Below are 20887 nucleotides of genomic sequence, written 5' to 3'. Positions count from 1 at the left end.
TGCATTTTCAATCTTTTTTATTTTTTTTTAAACCTAACATCAAGTAAACCGTTCTCCTGGGCCCAGAAACAAAGAGATGTTTCGATGCATTTGGGGCGTCATAACATGACCTCATGAAGTAGCACCAAAGTGTGATGATGTGACCTTTGCACACATCCCAAACAACAGTCCCTGCAAACGTGGTCTTGTCTGTCATCCCTCCACCTATAAATCTGCTCTGCTAAGCCACTGTGAGATTTGGAATGGCGGCTATACATAGTTCATCACGAGGCTGTTTTGATACGCCGGCCTATACAACATTGAGAAACATTGAAAAATATTTGTACATGTCTGGGGAGTCGTAATTGATGATGATTGGAGTGATCTTAAAAACCCTTATAGCCATTTCCAGTTATGCATTTGTGCATTAAATTCACAATGACGTCATCTCAGCTTTCACAGCGTCCAATCAGATTTCTCATCACAGCCACCAGGGGGCATATTTGCATATTATTTTGAATTATATAGCTCACATTCTTGCCAATGTTTCACAACCTCATAAGCCAAGGCAGGCATCTTTCATTCCAAAAAAAATCTTAATGAATACCTCCAAACAAATGCCCTGTGCTTTTTTTGTAGAATTTGATTTATCTGTCCTGCTACCAAATAAGCTTTTAAAAATAAATTCTGAGTAGGTGTCAACTTGTTAATAGTAACAATAACATCATAATAATCAACTAGATTTGTACTGGGGAAGACATCAAAATATTTGTGACCGGTCTGGGGAACACTTAACTCGGGTTAACAAGTTTTTCAACATAACCAAGTCTTGAAAACAAAATTTAGCCAAGGATTCCAATGATATGCTTCCCAATTGAACAAAAAGCTATCACTAGATATCTGATGGACTACATTATGGTTCCTCATGTTTGTTTGGACAGGAACGGCGCTCACATTACCTCTGTAATGTTTCCACACTTCGGGACGGGGGGCTTTGATCCATCAGTACACACCCTGTCTGAAATATCTCCACCATGATGAGGTAACCCTTTACTCACAAAATAAAAATAACAGCTGTTTGCCGCAGTGCAGACCACTCAAATCGTGACATCAGTCCAATCATTGAAAATTGTCGCCTAACTTCATTTAGTATCCCTCGAGGGGGAAAAAAAAGGACTCAATTCATCATGTCATGCATGCAAGTCCAAAGCGGGGTCATGATGAGAAGAAGCTCAAGCATGCAGTCATTAGTGAGTCGTACCCTTATAAGGCTGTTCTATTTTAACTGTTTTTTTCCTTTGGGATACAAAACGAAGCCTTCGCGATCGGTGTCCCCGCTCATCATGATGATGAAGCACTTTTCTCCCACTGTATGACATATTGGATATATATTTTTTTTTTCTTCACAACAAAATATGCATGTGACCTTAACTTCCACACTTAAATGATTGTTTCCTCTTCTAGCAGGATTTAGTGCATCCTATTGTGTACGGGTGCGGTGCAGGCAGGTTGGGTGGGAAAGTGTGATGCACTCTTGTGCCTATTTGAGGGCCCACTAAAAATAGTACGGGAGCAGCAAGTCGCCTGTGTACGCATGTTCTTGTCTGATTGGAAATCACACAGCCTCAAGTCAGAGCTGTGGGGCATCTGTCAAAGAGGGACGTGCGTGACCTCTTCCACGGTGAGTGCACTGCATTAAAGGATACTTGCACGTCGTGTTTGGCTTTATTTAATATGTGTGTTATTCCCTTGCAGGTGACATCTAAAGTAACTTGAAGGAATTTTAAAGAAGATTTTCGGGAGAAGAGAACTTTGACGGTCTTTGAAATGGGTTCGCGCCGGACAATGTCACGTTCCCATTCGGATAGCGGAAGATCCGGACAAGGGAATGGGAGCACTGGCAATAACAGGCCCGGAGGCTGCAGCTACCTCTCCAACGTTCGGCCGGAGAACAGGTACAGTGGGATGTGACATTATGCAGGAGAGACTGTTTTGGATATTAGAGCACGTGAACTACTCGGGCCTAACAGAGACCACATGCAATAAGAACATCTTTTCTTTTTTTTTTTTTTTTTTTTTGCTGGAATCGAACCGGAGGCACTTGTAACAAATTTTGGTATATTTCACATTTCTTTTTGAATTTTTTCAGAAAAAAAAGTTGAGAAATATGAAATGTATATAAATAAAATATATAAATATAAGCAACAGCTCAGATATTTATGCTTCAAGTTCATGAAAGGCGATTAGCAGTAGCATTTACTGCGTATTTAGTCATTGCTTAATCAAACATCAACATCAAGTGGTGCCTAGAGGCCAAAGGCTATGCACATTTAAATGCTTTAAAAGCATATTTGTGTCATCTTTGGTTTGCTCACTTATGAGTAGCCTGCAATGAGCTGTGGAAATGAGCACTGACCCCAACACCAAGAGCGAGAGCAACACCAGACACGGCTCAGTGGCATCATAAGTGTGGAGCCATAATGAGATATGGTCCAAATGTTGTATTATGTGTTTTTTTAAAAATATGAAACATGATTTCTTTGTTTTGTTTTGGATCAAAAACAGAGAAGTTTCAAAAATCCACATACCCAGCAGATGGTATTGTGGTGATAAGCATCTAACAAGATATTCTAATCATCCAGGCCGGTGGAGATCTGAGCTGGACTAAAAGTATTGAAAGTCTTCTTTCTGCATAGGAGCACGCTATGCAGCGTGATAGCTCAACTGACACAGGAAACGCAGCCCGCTTTCCTGACCACTCTCAAGTCCAGAGCTGTGTCAGAGAGCAGCAACGTCAAGTTCTTCTGTGTGGTGAGCGGTGAGTAGCCGCATCTGGGATTAAAACACACACATCCATGGATAACATTAAATCTGGAAATAATATGCCAAAAAAAAATATTGATACACTTTTAGGATTACCTGTAGTAGTAGTAGTAATATTTTTTTTTCTCTTACAGGTTATCCTATCCCTCAACTAACTTGGTATAAGGATGATAAACAGTTGGACAGATTCTGTGGACTTCCGAAATATGAAATATTTCGTAATGGCCAAACCCATTCTCTGCATATTTACAAGTATGTACATATACTGTATGTGTTGGAGTGTTTAATAACAAAGAGTGAAGTGATGTTTAGTTTATCCGAGTCAGGTCCCAGCCTATAAAAAAAAAAAACGATTTGTTTGGAGCAAAAACAGTTTCAACAACTTTAAAAAAAAAAATGGAGTGAAATTTTGAGTTCACTCTGCATTTATTTTAAATATTGCCCCAAATTTGAATGGTCTTCTCCTTGCAGCTGCACTTTGGAGGACGCAGCCATCTACCAGGTATCGGCCAGTAACAGCAAAGGCATCGTATCGTGCTCCGGAGTTCTGGAGGTGGGCGGAATGAACGAGTTCAAGATCCACCAGCGTTACTTTGCCAAGATCAAGCAGAAGGCGGATGGCCGCGGTAAAGAGACCGACGGCAAGGAGAACCAGGAGCCCGTTCGCACCATCAGCCCGGAACGCTCGCTGAGGAAACGCCGCTCCACCATGGAAGCCTTCTTAAGCACGCCCAGCTCCACAGAGGATGATGTCAACAAGGAGTTAATTCCATCTGTTTGTGAGGATTCAAAGGTTAGATTGGAGGAACCATCTGAAGAACCGGTGGAGGAGAAGCCTTTGACTAAAACTTGTACAAAAACAAATAATGAGAACGCAAACGTAGGTGGCACTGCCAAGTCTCCCTTTGTCAAGAAGAAGATCAAGATTTGCTCCAGAGGTGAGAGGACACCTGAGGAGATGAGAAAGGCCAGCTCGGAGGAGCTCATGGAAGTGGAGAGTTGCAAAAACATGACGGAACGTCAAAACAGAGCCACTTTTGGAAAACTGTTCAGGAAAAAAAGCTCGGAGGCGCTTCGCTCTCCAGAAAGTGCAAGGAAAGACAAGGAAAGTGTACTTAAAGGTGACGAGAAAGTTTTGGGGAAGAGCCCTCGCATGCCCTCCAGACTTCAAAATTCACCTCAACAACCTGCTTTACCTGAGCCGACGCCAGATCAGCCACCACAAAAGGAAACAAAAACCAAGCAAAAGAATCCATCCACGCAGAGTGAGGTGAGCTTTTTTTTTTTTTTCTCCTCCCATGAGCTCATGGGAGCATCATGCCAGCCAACACAAGCTGCTGCTATTTATAGCAACAACGTTAGAGCACTCCAGTCCCGATGGAGCTCTATGATGCACTTCTGTTTACACATGCAACCGGCTGGCAATGAGAAGAAAAATCTCAGCATTACTTTTCTTACTCATTCACTCCCATTGACGGCTATAGACGTCCATTTTAACTTGGCTGCCAGTGACTTATGAATTAACGTGGAGACCATAAAGTACTGTCCAGTATTGCATCATACTGAGAGTTGTTCCCAAGATGCTGCTTATCTTATTTCGGTATGACAGCATCAGGGAAAAATACTAACACCAAACCTCCAACCTGTTCAAATTTAAAAAGAGTTTTTAGTCACTGCCTCGTCTCAGACTGAGATGTTACAAAGAGTATGAATTTTGCAGGATCATCATTTTTACAAGACTATAATTATTGTTGCAATTATCAGTCAAATTTGTTTTGCCTTTCTATGATTAGGAATGCAAGGGCTATGCACAGCTACTGACATCAGTGAGATAAAAGGCAGCTCCACTGAAGTGCCTCTCAAAATGATTGACATTTCATTGGAACCACACGTCAACACAAAATTGACCTGAGATTTTCCAGATTAGATCGAGGTAAAACATGTGCATATTAGTTATCATTTCAAATGAAAACAAATAATTGTCAGAATACAGTTGAGTAATTAACACGGAAGCATTTAAAAGCTTTTGAGTTCACTTTTTGCAGCACCAAAACCGGGAACATTAAAAGCCTTGCTTATCTCATCTATTTTGGAATGTCTTGTGACTCAGGGAACCTCTCTTGCTAATTATAAAAGGGGATATAGCTCATGCTCAGACGTGATTTGGATTTGACACTGTCTGGCGCACAAATCTGAGAGCCGATACACACCACTCATCACCTTTTTTGTAACTCAACAATTTTAAATGCAAGCAATATTATTTGTAATAATGGATCAGAATATTGCTGTCATATCAAAACTCTGGACGGTGATACCAATACTGAGCTAGTGAATACATTTGTGGACCATCTTCACTGTCTCAACTTACTTTGGCAGACCAACTGTTGAGCTTATTCTAAATCAGACTATATTTCTATTCCAGTGTTTACGTAAGTTGCCCCTGTCACTAGGTCATCTGTGCCCTCTAGAAACACAGTTGCTGTGCAAATGTACCCAACACGGAGCGCCAAGGACTAGAAGTGAAAAGTGTCATGACAGCCTTGGTATGACAGAAAAAATAGGATATTCTTTAATCAATACGTGTATATAATGCTAATAACGGCAAACAAAAATACACGACCGTATGAACATGGTCTTACACCCATTGCATATCTGAATAGACATATTACAGAATGGATAAACATTTAAAGTGATACCTGTACCTCAAACATGATACTAGATTCATATTCAAGTATTTATTGTCATTGTCACAGAAAATTACATTTAGAACATCCATAGTTCTATTTGAGTGGGACATACAAAACACGAGAATTGTGTTGGAAAAAGAAACTAATCACTACATGAATAGAACAATAAAAAAAAAAAAATGCCATTTCATAAGAGCATATGCCACGAGTGTCTGATAACATAGACTCTACAGTCGTCCGTCATTCCAGATTCGTCTGTTTGTTTCTGGTTACACTATTGTTGTTGTTGGAATTATACGTTTACCCATAGCCAGGGATAAAGTATCATTAGTATTTACAGCCTGGCAACATGTGCTTGAATTGTTTTCCAAGGTTACACAAGCCCCTACATGGAAGAATGGGAATGATGCACCTGTCAACCTGGAGCCCCCACCTGACCGGCGTCTGGCAGGAGCAGATGCACAACCGCAGCGTAAACCCCCATCGAAAGGAGAAGCCGCAACAAACGACGTCCGGCTCCGTTTTGTCGCACCGAAATCACCACAACACAGACAGCATCATTCCAAGGGATTAAGGGAAAGCCACACAGTCTTACAAAAATCGCATCCCTTTTCATTTGCGGACCGACATAGCCAAGCTGATTTAGTAGCAAAGAGTTCTGAACGGACAGAAGGTTTTAAGAAGGTAGACAGTAAAGAGGGTAACAGAGCAGTGGTGAGAAAAGACAAGATCACGGAAACAGCTGTTGCACCTAAGATTCAAAAACCAGAACAAAAGAAAGATAAAATAGCTAAAGAAGCTAATCCCATTGTTGCGTCTAATAAAGAGAAAAAAGTGTCTAGTTTAAAACCCAACTCGGAATTGCAGTCTAATAAACAAACTAATATTGAAACCGCTGGGCCATACAAAAAAAATCCCATCTTACATGAGCAGCAAGCCACCGATTTCCAAGAAATCCCCAAACCTGTCACCAGAGTTATATCTGTTGCAGAACTTATGAGAGCCCAAATAAAAGCTCTTGACTCTGCGGCAACAAGTCCTGCTAAAGACATTTCTGCAGACTCTGTATCACGTACCACTGTGGGTGACAAATCTCAAAACCTTGATCAAAGCAAAATTGCAATTCAAGAGAGGAAGTCAGTACCTGACATCATACCCAGCAAGAATGTGGATTCTGCCACACCAAAGGAACATCTTGCACAGCAAAGCCATCTGGGAGAGAAGATTTCTCAAAAGGATCGTCGTCCTTGTTCTTCATCTGCCATTGGTTCCCTCAGCATAGAATGCCTTCATGATGTCATAGTCTTTCCTCATGCAGGTTCTTCAAATAACTACTGTCCTGTGAATCCACAGGAGATTTCAACTAAAGGGAGTAAGTCAGTACCTGATAGCATACCTGAGAATCATGTTGATCAAACATCTCCAAAGGAAAATCTTGCGACACAAAGTCATCCTGGAAACAAAAAGACTTTTGAAGAAGATCCGAGTCTTTGTGCTTCATCTGTCATTGATCCCCCGAGCAGGGAACCGAACCGAAATGCGACACACAATATCCAGGCAGGTTCTTCAAAGAACTGTTCTGATCCCATGAACACAAAAGAGATTGAAACTCAAGGGAGAAAGTCAGCACCTGATAGCATACCTAAGAATCATGTTGATCGAACCTCTCCAAAGGAAAACCTTATGACACAAAATCATCTTGGGAAGAAAAGGGCTTTTCAAGATCCTAGTCTTTGTCCTTCCTCTGTCATCGATCCCCTCGGCATGGTAGGAAATGGAGATGTGACCAATTTAAATAACTACTCTTCGGTTCCCGTAAATTCTAAAGAGGTCGAAACTCAATTGAGGAAGTCAGTACCTGATAGCACACCTAGAAAATTTGTTGATGCAACCCCTCCAAACGAACATCTTGTAACGCAAAATAATCTAGGAAAGAGTAGTACTTATCAGGAAGATCCAAGTCCCTGCCCTTCATCTGTCATTGACCCCTTCAGCATAAAATGCAATCAAGATGTTGATCCCATTCCCCTCGCAGGTTCTTCAAAAACTTCCGATCCTGTAAATCACAAGAAGAAAGCAACTCAAAGACCAACATCGAACGGCAAAGGTGATCAAGGCAAAGACTTGGGTCTTGTGGAAAAGTTCATCCCAGATATTAAATTTGACACTGAAATTCAACAGGGAACAGATGGAAATATTTCCCAAACACTGATAACTGAAAACACTCCAGTCGGTTGTTCACAGGGTATGCTGAAAGTTCCCAGTACAAATGTTCAGGGTGAAGATACACAAGAAAACTACCTTCATATTCACACATTGAACAAAGACATTGAAGGCATCAATCTCTTGAAGAATTCAAATCCTGAAGTCAGTCTGGTATTGCAGAAAGGAGATTCAGATTCTTTTCTTAGTCCTGCAACTCCTCAAGAATTGGCCTCAGGGGCCCGTCGTAAGATTCTTACTTCCAAGGACAAACCAGAGGAGACCAACTTACCATCTGATCACCAACCTGCGAAGGAAGAGTTTTCCCCACTTTCCACCAGTCCTGGATCAATGTTACCAAATGCAGACTCTTCTCAATGGTCAGCTCTTCTTCAGCACAACAACGATACAACTCCTGTAGAAAAGCGATCGCCGATGCTGGGAAGAAAGAATATGACCGTTGTGACTAACACATCAAGCCAACCATCCAATGAGGACATCCAAAGTGAGAAAAGCGAGAAGGACAGACGGGATCCATGCAAAGGTAAAGAAGATGAATGGTAGTCCAAAAAGGTTTAGTGTCATGCTTTTTAATAAGTTCATTTTAGCCCCTCAAGTTATCCGGAAGATCCGCAGTGAAAGTTTTGCTGATGCCATGGGACACCTTAAACTGTGGTGCCAGTTCTTCAACATTCTCACCGACTCAACCATCACTTGGTACAGAGATCAATTGGAGATTGCCCGGATTAAAAAAAGGTATGAAGAATGTAAACGTTTAAAAAAAAAAAAGATTACTGATCTCTGTATTTGGTTGAACTCTTTGTCTCAGTGCGGCGGATGAAAGCCAGGTCAATCTGGCCATCGTTCAAGCATCAAGCAAAGACACTGGAGTTTACAAATGTACTATCACAAATGACTACGGAAGTGACTCGTCTGACTTTCTACTTGGTCCAGACAGTATGTACCTCATTTGCACATTATTAAGTCAACTATTTAGCTGCAACAAAACTGTGTGCTATCTCCAAATATGTTTCAGGCTTGGCAGGGATTTCCCTTCGTACGGACCACAGTGGTAAGATCAAATCTTAGCATTGAATATTGAATACAGCCAAAAGTTGAATGCATTTCCAACTATTATGATCTGTCATCAAGTTGGGGAAGAAATCGAAATGGCGCCATTGGTGTTCAGCAAAGGTCTGGCTGACAGTGGTGTGTGGGGCAGCAAGTTGTTTGGTCGTGTGATGGTCCACAAATCCTGTATTGGCAAAGGCTGTGCCAACAAAGTCTGGAGGGCTCAAGTCATCTATGGTCTGGAGCCTGTGTTTGAGTCTGGTCATACGTGTATCCTCAAAGCACAACGCCACATCGCTTATGGTGGCAAGGAGGAACACTACCTCACAGACAGGAACTTGGATTTAGTCAAGCAGGTATGTCTCTCTGCCCAATTTGAAATTTTCTAAGTAATTCTGACCTGATATTTTCCATTGTTCTGCATGCAGGAGTGTAAAATTCAAAATCTGGCTCGTGAGTACTGCAAAATCTTCTCCGCAGAGGCGAGAGTCATTGAGAACTTTGGGCCACCTCTCGAGTGAGTTTGACTTTGGTCTCTCCGTACTGTAAATGCTCAAATTGTGGTATGGATAGAACATCTGTCTCACAGTCAAAAGATGTTAGGTTCAGATTTCTGCTCAGTCACTCCTGGATAGACTTGACATGTTTGCCATATCGCTGGTCTTTGCCTTTGACATTCACTTAACACTGATCCTGAACAAACCAGGGTCATCCCTGTCTACCTGATGTATCGGCCAGCAAATACCGTCCCCTATGCCACCGTGGAGGCTGACCTGGCTGGAGTCTATCAGAAATATGTCGTGATGGATCACACGGGGAGGATTGAGATGAAAGCCACTTCAGGGGTAGAGCTTAAGTGTTGTGCTCTGCAGCACTGGATCTTTCAATGGACCAATGGGAACTTGCTCATCACACAACTCGAAGGTAAACTGTGATACCTTATGTGTGTTTATGTCATCATTGGTCCTAAGAAAGTATTTTTGACCGGGGCTCTACCGCTGTTGAGGCTTCTTAAAGCACTTTGTTCTTTTTTTGCTGTAATATAGAAACTATTGTGACAGCCCCCAGATGAAAGTGTACAAACACTTCGATTTTGAAGGTTGTTTTGCAAAATGAGTTGTCTAAACTACGACTGAAATCCTGTCAGATGTGAATGAATTGTAGAAACCAAAACTACAAAACTTTTTTTTCAGGGGTTGATACAAAGATCACCAACATTGGAGTTGCAGTCAAATATACGGGGTTAGTTAACGAATGATTCACATGAAATGATTTTACTTCAAATATATCTTTTCGACTCATCATATACTGTTGTTGTTGCAGATATCAAAATCTCCAAATGGAAGGCAAACCTCAAATATTTGAAGGATTTGTCTCGCAGCACCAGTGTAACTACTTCTGCGGCCTGCTGGGCTTGAGGTCACTGAAAATTTTGGACTCTTTAATGGCACCAGCCAAGCCCAAAAGTTCCAGGAGTCCATTACTGCAACGCAAGAGTCAAGCTCCAGGCTCCTGCAGCCCACAGGCTGGTCGGAGAGTAACCGGCAGCCCCCGCATGCCCAGGAAGGTTGAGCAAGATGCTCCAAAGTGCCTCAAAGCTACTGTTGAAGTCTAGCATTGCAGATTACGATTTGACCACCATTCCGTGTCTTTATTTCATTTGACTTTACTACATTTACGTCATGGAATCAACTTTCTGGACCACTTAATTGTAAACAGTCCGTCGTGGCAAACCTGAACTCAAGCCCACCCTAGCAACTTTGGAATGAGCAAGAACAGAGCGTTTGAACATCTTGTAGAAAGTATTCCCATAAATTACAAAGAAGAAGAACTAGTTTTCAGTTTATCTTGCAACTGCCTCTGCAGTGAGAATGTCTCACCAAATCTTCTTGTCATTTCTACGACAGAAAGATATATTTAAAAAAAAAAAACACTTGTCCGTCTCACTTTCAACTTGGCGCTGTTGCCGGTCGGCACGAATTGTTTGTTTGACTGTTATACGCTTCTGTTGTTTTGAGTTGGCTTGCCCACATATTGGCTATCGGCACGTTTAATGTGACAAGCAGAGTTTGTGGCTTGTGGATTAAAAGAAAATTTTATAAATGTTGAACACGTTAACCGTCATTAACATAAAAGTCACCTTTTGTACAGCGAGAAGCCAACCAAGCAGAAATGTAAACGGTGACACGCATTCTCATTGTATATGTTGCTGGTTGTAAAATAAAACAAAGCCGTATAAAAAGAGATTTTGCGAGTGTGTCTCGTGTAAAAAAAAATGCATACAATTGATTTATATTATCAACTTTTCTGGAAGTATAAGAACAATGAATTATCCAGTTCTCTTATCATATCTTGCCCTAGTTTTTGCACATTTTCAATTGCAAGTTCCTTATGGCTTTGTTTACTTACTTATTTAGATTAAATTATTTATTAGTATAAAAGCCAGATGAAAAAGCTGTGGCAATATTGTGCTAGTGAGGTGCCTTGGCTAAATTTGGAGATTGGCGTGTTGGGCCCAATGTGTGTGTTTACAATGCAAAAGGCTAACCTCATCATGATAATCACTTGTGATTGGTTGGTCATTAGTGAGTCATCCTTTATGTAAGAGCTCCAGCGTGACCACTTAATGTTATCTTGACCAAAAAAGTTCACTTGTTGTTATTTATGATGATGCCCAGCCACCCGAATGTCACATCGTTTCAACACAACAAAGACTCGCGTTTGGCACGTCAACAAGTTTTACTTAAGTCTTTTTTTTTTTTTAGTATTCATCCTTTAACTCAATGTTATCTTGTGTCAACTCTAAGTTTGTAACAATGGAAATGTGACTTGGACCGGATAAGACACTCCTGCCACCTACTGTTTGTTCAGTCATCTGGAAAGTTACTTATTTGGTGAGGAGTGGGGGATATTTTTGAAGAAATTAATAGGGAAAAAAAAGAAGGATAAATGCAACAAATATAACAGGACTCTTGATAATGTAACTTGTTGGTGTGCCAGTAATTTGGAACAAAATTAATAAATCAAAATTTCGCAAATTTTATTTAGATGCAGAATTTTTTTGGGGACTACTGTATATATTCTAATAACAACAGTTTGATTTATCTTGTTGTTCGACAATATGTTTATCATTTCTTTTAATACCTCGATTAACATATTTAGCAATTAAGAACTAGAGTGTGCCACAAGCTATACAACCCCAATAATTAATATATTGTTAAAAGACTGTCAATCAAAAACTGAACCTACTGCACATTTGTGTGCGTTTTTTTCCATTTACTCCATTCACAAGATTTATTCATATTGTCCACATCTATTTAAACAAGTCCCGTTAGTCTGAGTGGAACATCGTCAAACAATGAAGCATTGAGAATAATCTTCCTGCATACCATTACGTAGGAAGCTGTTAGTGAAGCGGAAGAAATTAAAGTGGAAAAGTTGCTGTGGCACGAGCAGCTCTGACGGAATGTAATAAAGACATCACTGGGGCCAATCTGAACATTAAGTCTCTATTATAAGAGCAGCAAATGAGTGAATTGCCAGTCATCAACTGACGACGTTCTATGTTTAACAAGGCCTAATGTGTACTTTGTTACTCTGAGCACAGATTTGTGACACACCAAGTTAGGAGGTGGTGAAAATACCCTGAGCTTATTAGCATGTCATTTGGGTCCGCTTCTTTTTTTTTTTTTTAACAGATAACACCAACAATAGATGCACGCTGAAGTTGATGTTCCATCCACAAGACAGAGCTATGAGGAGAGTCCTCTCCGAGGGCCTCGCCTCACATATTGTTGTCTCGCTGACCTTAATTAGCATTGGCGCTAGGTGTTAGCATTTAGGCGGATGAGATGAAAAACATCACAGGCGCCTAAATGCCACAGACGAGCTGGCATTTGAGCAAAGTTTTATCTGCAAAAAGTCGCTTTTGTCTACGATGAATACAAGACATCCTTGATATGTAATCGCACATTATTGCCTGAATTTTGAGCGCCTAATCGCACACTTTTCGACAATTCACCTTCTCTCGACAACAGTCATTCACTTTTACAGGTCATATGAATGAATTACTTGAATTTGGAACCACACTCCCCTCCAAAAGTATTTCCAATGGCTTATTTTTCACCCATTATAATGCAAAATAAGAATGACAGCTTATTGTACATTATAAACATGTTTCCTTTTAGATCGACAGTGACCCAAACACTTTCCATAACCTTGCTTGTACTCAGCCGAGGCTCGTGAACTAATGCAGCTAATGTGACGTATTGTAAAAGAGACATAGAGCGCATGTGTTTATTATGTGTGTGGAACATGACATGAATTTTAATGGAGTGTAAAGTCATCGCAAACCAACTGTGAAATTCTGTTCAGCATTATGGCCGTCACACATTCACATGCGGCAGCCCATTGCCGGACATGTCTGTTATGTTAACCGGGATTTTGTTGTAAACACACCCGTGATTGAAGTGCATGGATGCATTAATGAGACATCAATGAAGAGGTGTGATTTTAACTACTTACATGGATATCTCCTAAATCTGAACAGTCCCAATTTGGAAGCAAAAGTAATGCTAAGTGTATCTGTGAGGGCACAAATTCTCGTAATTTTAGCATTAAAATCATTGCTAACCAGAGCTGCACCAATTTTAATGTTTTTTTTCATGGCCAAGTTAAAAGCACATGCAAAAACCATGAAAACGTAACTTCTTTTGTTTGTAAAAATACGGTCACGTTACATAAACTGTAACACCTAGCTTGTACTAAATTTCAATCATAGCGATACCGAGCACAATATTTAACAGAGAAAAAGTTTAGTTATGAACGATAGTTTCTAATGATAAAAACTGCTATTTGGGGAAATTGAAGGCCTCAAAATGTTATATATTTTTAGATGTATTATTACATGTGCATCAGAGAAAAAATGCCAACCACCTTAGTGCAATAGAGGGTTAAAAACAAAGTAACAGAAATTCAGATGGTAGTCGATGTGACAGTCGCAATTTTTTTTTTTACAAGCAATGATATATTGTTAGTCACCGCAACACTTTCCCTAAGGAAATTACAGTTCCAATGACAGAACATAAACGTGACTATAATTACATTTGTTTTTCCTTCATCAGGTTAAATTTGTATTAGGGAACATAATTTATTTTCTGGTCTGTGTTTATTACCCACTTAATTAAACTGACATCATTTTGCCATGGTTGTTTTCATAGATTAGGGATGTTTGCTTTTTGATACAAGATGGTTTATTATTATCAAACACCACGACCTTTATTGCTTTGTCAGCCTTGAATTGGTTGTGAGCAAGCAATATGATTCATATTTTTTTTATCCTCAGGTCAATTTTTTTTCAAGGATTGCTTATTAAATTTGTAAACTTGGATTTAGTTAACTCTAATTGGAGCGGAAAAGATGTTTTTCATTTAATTTCACAGTTAATTCACCTCTAAAAATGAACTTTTGCAGCTTTTTGAGGTCTCTCCCCACCACGCACCGTATCCCGAAGTGACAACTCAACTTTGCGTGCGCAAATAGGCGGGACTTCCGGTTGTAGCGCGCACCCGGAAGACGAAGACAGAATGCGAGTTGTTCAAGCGCCTGACGCCGCATCCATATGTTCCCCCCTAAAACACGTTTTCATGTGAATTTCGTTTTTTTTTAAATGCTCTTATCATTTCCCACGATGTTATCGTTTGATTTCCTCGATGACGTGCGTCGCATGAACAAGCGACAGGTGGGTATAACGGCGTCGCTTTGATTCTTTGTGGAGGCAACGAGACCCTTTGGGCACTTGGCTAACGGTCGCTAGCCGCCGACACACTTAAAAAAAAAACTACAAACATCTCGGTGTTTTTTTATATCAAGTTTATTATTCGGTAGTGTGAAGTGAAAATGAAGTCGTCGAGCCGGTTTGAGCAACAATTAGCTAGCTACCGTCTACATTATGTGTAACTGAAGTTGTCATTGAGCATCAATGAATCGTTTAAGTTTTGTAAAGCAGAGGTGCGCAAATAGGTCCACCATTTATTTTATTGATGTGAATTGTCTTTGAAAAACTGATAAGTGCCCAAGTTGTAAGCATAACGTTACACATTGAAAGTCATTTCAACAGTTAGTACAAAGTAATAAGCATAAATATAGATAATGTGGAGACCGTGGATCGTTCAGAAACCGGCTAGTTGGTAGTTCGAAGCCAGCTCTGCTAGAGCTACGTGTCTTTGTACACTGTCCCTGTCAAATAAAGCAAATAATAAACTGTATAGTATCTATTAGGGAGGATTGATTATTTTTTTGGAAAAAAATGTATATTGATTGTTCTGACAGATTTTGTGATTTTGATTCAAACCATTTTCCATATCAAACCAGTACAATAAGTACAGAAATGAACAGACACTAAAAAGGCAGCGTGAGGTAGTTCTAAAGCAAGACCTGCTGTTAGTGTGGAATATTAAATGTAATGATATTTTCTTTTATGTCAATGTGAACAATGATTAACTGTGTGTGTGTGTGTTGCAGCTTTATTACCAAGTGCTAAACTTTGGCATGATAGTTTCATCAGCTTTGATGATCTGGAAAGGTCTGATGGTGGTCACTGGCAGCGAAAGTCCCATCGTTGTCGTTCTCAGGTACGTCTGGTAGAGCACCTAGTCAGCTTTTTTTTTTTTCATGGTCTGGAAAAGATGGAAGCACAATGTCGGAGTGGTTCGCACATTCGCCTCACAGTTCAAATGTGGTGTTAATTGCTAGCTGTTGTAGTTGAGCGTGCTCTTTCTGGCTCATTTCAGTGGTAGTATGGAGCCGGCTTTCCACAGAGGTGACCTCCTCTTCCTCACCAACCGCGTGGAGGACCCCATCCGGGTGGGAGAAATCGTGGTCTTCAGGATAGAAGGCCGAGAGATCCCAATAGTACACAGAGTATTAAAACTTCATGAAAAGTATGACTGAATTACGGCTGATGGCCCAAAAAAAACAATAGAGACGTCAGGACTAAAATCATACTTGTGTTCCCAGGGAAAATGGAGACATTAAGTTCTTGACCAAAGGGGACAATAACGCCGTGGATGACCGAGGGCTATACAAACAGGGACAACACTGGCTGGAGAAGAAGGATGTGGTGGGACGAGCGCGGGGGTAACTAAAACGCACGCACACACTGACAGTCGTCGGTCAAAATACACAAATGATAAATGATCTCCTGCAAATGCTGAGCATGCCTTTTGTTACCATGGCTACCGTGGCTACTTAGTGTCTCAGATTTAACTTTTGTCGCGATATTTATCAACTTTATCAGCTAAATTGAAACTTTTGGTCAAAGTTGTACATCTGCGGATGTTCCACTGTACATTTTGTTTCATATCTGCACTTCACTGCAAGGTCAACAGCGTCAGGGTTTAAGCGTCTGTGATCGTCAATTATTAACTTCCATCAAATGAGGTTTGGATCCACTTCACGCACGTTTTCCATTATGCACAAGAGGCGAATCAAGGGGAGTCATATGTTCATCAACTCTTGATGTGCCCTTGCTTGCTCATTTTATTTGACCCCTTAAAAGGAATTTCCCAAAGCATTGCGACTGATACAAGTCCACAAAGCGTTCATCTTGGCTGCCCTTGATCAAGTCAAGGATTGTTTGTCATCGGTGTCGAGCTGACTCGGTCATTGTCTTTTCCGCAGGTTTGTGCCATACATTGGAATCGTCACCATCCTCATGAACGACTACCCCAAGTTCAAAGTAGGTTTCAACCACTTCTTAGCCAACTTAATGGAAGCCTCAGTGTCACTTTCTCATGTGTCTGTCCTGTCTATGCGCAGTACGCTGTTCTCTTCATGTTGGGTCTCTTCGTGTTGATCCACCGGGAGTGAAATCTTATGTCCAGGAAAGAAGAAGAAGAAGAAAAAGAAAAAAAAACCCCACACGCAAGTCATGATGCCTCTAATACAGCAATTAAGTTTCGCTCTGTCCAATTTTTCTTTTTGTACCATTTGTTAGAGCATTTTTTTAAGAGTGGGAATAGCTTTAAGATATTTTTGTGAGGGAACAAGACTATTATTATTATTTTCTCATGGAGAATTCTTAAACATGGTTTAAGCACTGTTTTTTCTTGTCCACTTTATTGTCTTTGGAAAAAACAGATGTGAAGTATTTTATGACAATACAAACATTAAATATGGAATCTGGTTACCATCCAATATAATTTGTTGCACCAACATTGTTGCCATAAATGTCAGTCATTTAATTGACAGATTTTCAGACTTCAAGCTGTGTTCTCACATTTTGAGCAAAATTTCTTAGCAGTTGTGTTATCTCTCACACGGGTTTTCTTTCCCATGTTTTGCCACATTCCGCCCCGGGACGCTCGTTAATTTGGACACCGTCTCAAGTGACCTTCACACCTACATCTGCAGATACTTTTCCCTAAAAAACAAAAAAAAACAAAAAAAAAAACACCATCAAATGTTATAAAAGCTAATGAAGCTAAGCAGTTGGGTGAAACTCTGAACTTGTTTCCAAATATGACCTGATGGGTCCCACAGTCTTCCAATTGAGCTGACATTCAGCAGTGTGTGTGTGTGTGTGTGTGTGTGTGTGTGTGTGTGTGTGTGTGTGTGTGTGTGTGTGTGTGTGTGTGTGTGTGTGTGTGTGTGTGTGTGTGTGTGTGTGTGTGTGTGTGTGTGTGTGTGTGTGTGTGTGTGTGTGAGAGAATGGCAAAGGTTATTTAAAGAGCAAGCTGAAAGTTGCCAGTTTATCACCTTCAGAGCATCAGAGTGCGTGTATGTCTTCAACAGCCCCGCGCATCCAACGTGCTGAGGAGAGCAGCATGTTGCAACCACTCCAGTGTCATGTGGTCCATTGTGTCAAAGCCAGTCAGGGACAAATTCTCATTAGGTGGGAGTGATACAAATTAGCCATGGATACTGCCTATTTATAGCAACAAGTGGACAATTTGCAATCAATGTTTTGCTTGTGGATTTCAGTCATTTGCATATTTTCCTACTCTACTGCCTTCCAACACGCATGTCATCTTCAATGAGGACTGCGTCCGTAGGTTTGACAACATGAGTCAGTGGTTGTCTGTCCACCTCCGTTCCTCTTACTCAATGTCAGCTGGGATAGGCTCCCGCTCACCTTGGCCGAACGTAATAATGCTACCACCCCTCAGCAAGTCAACACCTTCACAAGGTAATCAACTCGACTATCAGAAACGTTCCTCCCACAAAACTAAATGCAGCTCTGCTTACCTTATATGAAAACCATCACTTGCCTACCCAAGGTAGAAGTCCAGAACGACTTGTTCACTTTTTTTTTTGCTTAACTGCGATCCAGGCCACCGCTGGCTAACCATGACACATTTTTAGGACTAATAAGCCCAACTCTAATTGTGTAAATGTTCTGATTTTATAAAATAATGATGCTGTGTATAAAACTATTCATGATATACACATCAGCAAAAGGGGAGGGGCCAGGCCAGGGGTGCTTATAAAAGTGGGAATGATGGGAAACCACAGGAGACACACACACTTCGTGGTCGATGTGCACTATGAAGGGTCTGACAGTGAACAACGTGTGCTGGTGTGGCTTCTTGACTTATCTTGTCGTCTTCTCTCTCGCTCCTGTCAGCACAGCGGTCAGCTTCGACCTCACTGAGCTGAGGAATAAAGTGGCCAAAATTAAAGTGAATCCCAGAGGGAACCTTTGGGCAACAGGTAAGAGAGCGAGTATTTATTAATTATGTAATAGTGACATTAGTTTTGTATAGGAGCCATAAGTACAGTATTGTCAAAATTGTATTAAGTCAATTGTTTTTATATTTTTTTTACCTGTGTTCTTTAACTGTGTTCTGTACTTTAGTGATAATAGCAAATTGAAAAAAAAAAAGCTATTGAATTTTCTTTTGCATGTTCAAAAGACAAAACCGATTTTATTATTATTTTCCCACGTTACTTAACTTTCTTATGAATAGATTTTTGTTTTTAATTATGCACAATTCATTGTTGAGGAGAAGTTTTATTCAACAATTTATATGCATGCAAAATATATTTCTGCATACTGGATATACTTGCTTGAAGGTTTTGGTCCGCTATTAAGAAAATTCTTAAAATATGATATTTTTACAATCGACAATTTCTGACCTAATTGGCATTTTTCATTAAAATATGAAAATATGATTCAATATTTTCACAATTGACCATTTCTGACCTCTTTGGCATTTTTTATTGTTCACAGTTTTATATCATTAATGTATTGTTTTACGTCATGATCCATGATTTTGTTTGGTTTGGTTCTATTAAGTACTTTTGATTCCATATGCCTTGTTTTTTTTGCCACGACCACGATAACAACCTGCTAATTGTGACAATTTTGTGCTCTGAGTTGAATCGTGGAATGATGCTGATTTGTGTTTGTTAAGGGCACTTCATGGGCAAGAAGAGTGTGATGGAAACCCCGCTGCTGTCTTCCACCGAGGAACGGGGTGTGGGACCCTTAGACGTCACCCAGACGCAGGGTCGCAGCGGACTCAGCGAGCTTTTCCAGCACTTCTTGTGGGTGGCCATGCAAGCGCAGGTGGACTCACAAGAGAGCCGCTTAAAAACGCTGGTGAGGTCTTTTGCTTAAGTCATGTGATAAAAGGATGCTACATTTGATTGCTGTTGTTTTTTTTATTTTTATTTGCACTCCAATTATTTTTATTTTCCCAATTTTCAGGATTTCCCCCCAAAATGTGTGTGAATATTTTTTTTCAAATATTTCACAGTTTCTTCCTCGTACTTAATATTTATTCCTAATATTTTAGCATATTATCTTTTTTTTTTCTTTCTTTTTTTGCTGAATATTTACATCTGTGACTCTTGCAGGATTCAGAGATGCTGAATCGTATTTTGGAGATCTACACACAAAGAAAGTGACACACGTGATGGCCATTAAGGACAGTCCACTGCTCACAATGATTGTATTCTACTCATTTTTGTGCCATTCACAATTTCCATTTTTTTTTTTCTTTTTCCACCCCCAAATGCTACAATATTTGGTCTTGCTTGCTTACTTGTATAATCAATAAAATTCACAGTTGCACTCTGCTGACATGCAGCAAAAACAAGACCTCAAAGGAGTATGACATCATCAATACATATTGGGTGAGCGATAAAACCTCCAGTTTTCTACAAAAACATATGCAAAATACAAAATACATAAATGTAGTCAGATTATTTGAATCACAATTTGACTTGCCTGAGTATGTTGCATGAAATCAAGAGAGCGAGATCTCACGCTCGAAAGGTTATTGCAATAATTGGACACCATTCAGTAAAGTGTTTATTCACCCTTATCCCTTTATATACTACACTTTGTGAGGATATTGGGATGAAATGGAAACATGTCAATATCAAAATATAAACTCATGAATGGATCAAAAGGATTGTAGTACTTTTTGCTCTTTCTTCTATATGAACCCAGTATCACCCATTTTGCTTAGTAACATATTGCAGAAGCATTTATAGAAAATGGATGAATGGGTATTTTTGTAATCTTGCTGTTACTCACCATAACTCACACTGATTGATGCAAATGTAAAAGTTTTGTTCTTGTGTTCTTATTAGTAAGTTTCAAAAAGGTGACGCAGCTATATGGGGAAACTTTTAACTGAGTAAAAGTACTACTGGTTTAAGTGTGACACATTAATGACAATGCAGCAAAAGAGTACTAATGTCCATGTTAGCTTGATTATCTGCCAGCATACTGCATGAGTGAATATTTTAAGACATTAGGAGCATCTGAATAAAATATTTTAGTAGATGGTGATTGTTAAATTATGTATTAGCGGTGATGACGTTTGGGAGTTTCTTGAGATTTTCTTAAAAAAATGATATATTCAAGAATTTACTTGTGATATACTACCACCTTCTGACCAAACTGGATAGTCTGGATTTATGAATTCATATTACCTGTAGTATTTTTTAATATAATAAATTGATTTTAGGAAGCAACTGATGTATTATCTTGGATTTGAACAATAACGCAACGCGAATGAAGCCTATAAAAATACAATAAAATCAAAGAAGAAAAATTGGAACTGAAAAAAATCACTTTTGATTTGAAATCTACATTTAACCAATGATTTGTA

The 20887-nt window shown here is 39.8% G+C and overlaps 3 protein-coding genes across 5 annotated transcripts; all 3 read left to right on the top strand.

Moving 5' to 3' along the window:
* Positions 1-1573: 1573 nt before the first annotated feature.
* On the top strand, positions 1574-10990 carry LOC147059465 (alpha-protein kinase 3-like). Its single transcript, XM_085907233.1, has 14 exons — positions 1574-1660; positions 1783-1934; positions 2676-2797; positions 2937-3054; positions 3274-4072; positions 5862-8235; positions 8300-8447; positions 8521-8648; positions 8728-8763; positions 8844-9118; positions 9191-9279; positions 9469-9686; positions 9956-10004; positions 10086-10990. The coding sequence occupies exons 1-14, from the start codon at positions 1574-1576 to the stop codon at positions 10375-10377; spliced, it is 4887 nt and encodes a 1628-aa protein (XP_085763359.1). The 3' UTR covers positions 10378-10990.
* Positions 10991-14305: 3315 nt separating this feature from the next.
* sec11a (SEC11 homolog A, signal peptidase complex subunit) lies at positions 14306-16950 on the top strand. The gene is made up of 6 exons (XM_085908067.1): positions 14306-14502; positions 15285-15394; positions 15554-15703; positions 15780-15899; positions 16443-16500; positions 16581-16950. The coding sequence occupies exons 1-6, from the start codon at positions 14431-14433 to the stop codon at positions 16629-16631; spliced, it is 561 nt and encodes a 186-aa protein (XP_085764193.1). The 5' UTR covers positions 14306-14430; the 3' UTR covers positions 16632-16950.
* A 150-nt stretch (positions 16951-17100) lies between these two features.
* nmbb (neuromedin Bb) lies at positions 17101-20702 on the top strand. Of its 3 annotated transcripts, none has more exons than XM_085908063.1 (5): positions 17101-17655; positions 17816-17949; positions 18393-18473; positions 19178-19365; positions 19623-20702. In XM_085908063.1, the coding sequence occupies exons 1-5, from the start codon at positions 17543-17545 to the stop codon at positions 19671-19673; spliced, it is 567 nt and encodes a 188-aa protein (XP_085764189.1). In that variant the 5' UTR covers positions 17101-17542; the 3' UTR covers positions 19674-20702. The 3 variants fall into 3 exon arrangements, with proteins under 3 accessions (XP_085764189.1, XP_085764190.1, XP_085764191.1); XM_085908064.1 differs by having other exon boundaries at positions 17745-17949; XM_085908065.1 differs by lacking the exons at positions 17101-17655; positions 17816-17949 and having other exon boundaries at positions 18288-18473.
* The last annotated feature ends 185 nt before the right edge of the window (positions 20703-20887 follow it).

Source organism: Syngnathus leptorhynchus, chromosome 3, assembly GCF_054491065.1.
Source record: "Syngnathus leptorhynchus isolate UIUO chromosome 3, UIUO_Slep, whole genome shotgun sequence".
NCBI lineage: Eukaryota > Metazoa > Chordata > Actinopteri > Syngnathiformes > Syngnathidae > Syngnathus > Syngnathus leptorhynchus.
Note: the sequence above shows the minus strand (reverse complement) of the source record. Positions and strands in the feature narration are given on the sequence as shown.